The sequence below is a fragment of the Penaeus japonicus genome, unplaced genomic scaffold (assembly GCF_977035675.1).
Source record: "Penaeus japonicus unplaced genomic scaffold, GWHDUDI00000001_assembly GWHDUDI00000014, whole genome shotgun sequence".
NCBI lineage: Eukaryota > Metazoa > Arthropoda > Malacostraca > Decapoda > Penaeidae > Penaeus > Penaeus japonicus.
In genome coordinates this window covers 12363894-12366393 of record NW_028234416.1, presented here as the reverse complement: position 1 = coordinate 12366393, position 2500 = coordinate 12363894, and the positions used below count along the sequence as shown (strand labels likewise).

Sequence of the window (2500 nt, the reverse complement as noted above, 5' to 3'; positions counted from 1 at the left end):
TCATTATCATAATCATTGCATCTATAACTATCCATATTATTTATCAATACATTGGTTACTCCCATCATTATCATTACGAAGAATAGGAGGAAGACCAAGACGAAGTAGGAGAAAGGAGAGGGCGAAGAAACAGATGAAGGGGAAGAAGGGGAAGACAAAGTGGGAGAAAAAGGAGAAGGGAGAGAAACAGAATAAGTGGGAGAAAAAGACGAATGGGAAGAAACAGAAGAAGTGGAAGACGACGACAAAGAAACAGACGAAGCCGAAGGTAAAGACATGGGCAAAGAAGCAAAGAAACGGAAGAAACAGAGGGAGAAGAAACAGACTAAGAAGGAGAAGGAAAAGACGAAGATACAGACAAATGAGAAGACGAAGATGAAGAAGAAGACGAAGAAATAAATACCCGTCAGCAAGAGCAGGGATTCGAACACAGCCTCCCCGCGACCTCTGATATTCACCCGAGCCTTTGACCTCTTTTCTCGTAACCTAGAAAGCACTGTGGATCATATGCAGAAACGACTCATTCGCGGGAAGGATAGATCGTAAGGTCACGTGTCCCCGGGGTATGGTTTGCGAAGTGACGCTTAGGGGGAAGGGGGGAAGGGGGAAGGGGGGAAGGGGGAAGGAGGGAGGGGGAGGTCGTTCGTTTCGTCTGTAATTACGGTGGTTTTGGTTTTTTTTTCTCTCTCTCTCTATGTCTCTCACTTACTTTCTCACTTTTACACTCATAACTCCCACATTCACTCATCCTCTCTTTCACTCTCTCACTCACTTACTGGTCCTCTCTTTGTCTTTTTCTATGTCTCTCGCATTCACTCACTCATGCTCTCTTTCACTCTCTCCCTCTCCCTCTCTCTCTGACACAGACATACATACACTCACTCAATCACACACACACACACACACACACACACACACACACACACACACACACACACACACACACACACACACACACACACACACACACACACACACACACACACCCCCCCCCACACACACACACACACACACACACACACACACACACACACACACACACACACACACACACACACACACACACACACACACCCGCACACACACCCACACGCCCACCCCCGTCACTCTCACACAAACCACGACTGACTCCGCCAGCCACCCTCGCATCAGTTCCCGACAAGACTCCCGCAGATCCTCTAGCTACGCAGGCAGCCTCCTTCGGGCGCTTGCTTGCTTGCTTGCTTGCACAGTCCTCATCCATTACGGGCAGCGGCGTCGTCACAGTACATGCTAAGGGCCGTCTCATGTGCTATTGTTCTGACTCACCTGCGGTTACTGTGGGCGCGGTATCAGCTTCTTAGATTTGTGTGTGTGTTTGTGTTCGTGTATGTATACGTATGTATATGTATGTATATATATGAATGGATATGTATGTATATATATATGTATATATATGTATATGTATATATGTACGTATTTGTATGTGTACTGTACGTATCCGTGTTCGTGAACATGTGCGTGGACGTGGACGTGAAAGTGAGCGTGCCTTTGTATGTGTAAGTGCCCATGTGATTTGCGAGCATCCCTTCGGCGGGCTCGCCCGGACCCCGTTCCCGCCGTGCAAAGTCCCCGCAGAGTCGCGAGGGGAAAGCCCGTCGCCGACTCTCCGGGCGTCGGAGAGCGAGACCGGAAGTAAGTCAAAGAATCCTACGTGTGAGAATCATGCTGAAGTTGAGGAAATGCCAAGGGCTTTATGCGAGGAAGAATCATCTTTTTTTTAATCTTGCAAAGCGCTTCATTTGCATATGCGGTGCTTCAGGATGTTAGGCATGGTGAGTGCTTCCATTGCATGTAATGTTAAAAGTGCTTCGAGATTAGGCAGAGTGCTTCATTAGCATAAAGCGTGCGTTACAAATAAGGCAACCTGTTCATAGATACAGTGATTCCTAAATAAACAAAGTGCTTCAGCATTAGGTATGGTGCTTCTAAAATACGAAATACAGTGTATAGTGCAGTTATTAAGAAAGTGGTGCTGAGGTAGCATACCCTAAGACTCCTGTGAAGTATTCCAACATCTAGAATCTACAATATTGTGCTTTAAGGAGATAAAACCGAGCTATATGGTGATTGGCAGCACATCACTTCCGGTGAGCGGTTTGTTAGGAAACCCAGCCAACAAACAGGAAAACTTAAACAAAAAAGGTAAAACAGCTGCAATGTTAATCATTTTACCATTCCCAATCAACATCCAGTCTACGTGTGTTCTGACATAAGCCGTGAACATCAGAAAGAAAATAAAAAATAAATTAATTAAATAAAAAGAACGAGAAGTGACGTCATCCATCACTCGACTCGTGACGTCACAAATGTTATGTAAAGTGACGTCACGTCAGACAGCAGGTGACGGCGATCACCTACCACTCTCTGCTCGATCCACTCGTCGTGGTTGTAGGGGATGCAGCCGTCCAGGTCCTCCGTCAGCTGGTTCCTGTCTATGTACTCGTGCAGGTCCGCCACG

At 46.6% G+C, this 2500-nt stretch overlaps 1 protein-coding gene across 2 annotated transcripts in view; it reads right to left on the bottom strand.

Moving 5' to 3' along the window:
- LOC122246565 (guanine nucleotide exchange factor DBS-like) overlaps positions 1–2500 on the bottom strand; it is a 361752-nt gene that overhangs the window by 31684 nt on the left and 327568 nt on the right. For both annotated transcript variants that reach the window (XM_086543917.1, XM_086543918.1), the window contains exon 6: positions 2401–2500. This exon is cut by the window's right edge and continues 17 nt beyond it. In XM_086543917.1, the coding sequence (XP_086400043.1) occupies positions 2401–2500 (100 nt within the window). The remainder of the gene's footprint in view (positions 1–2400) is intronic.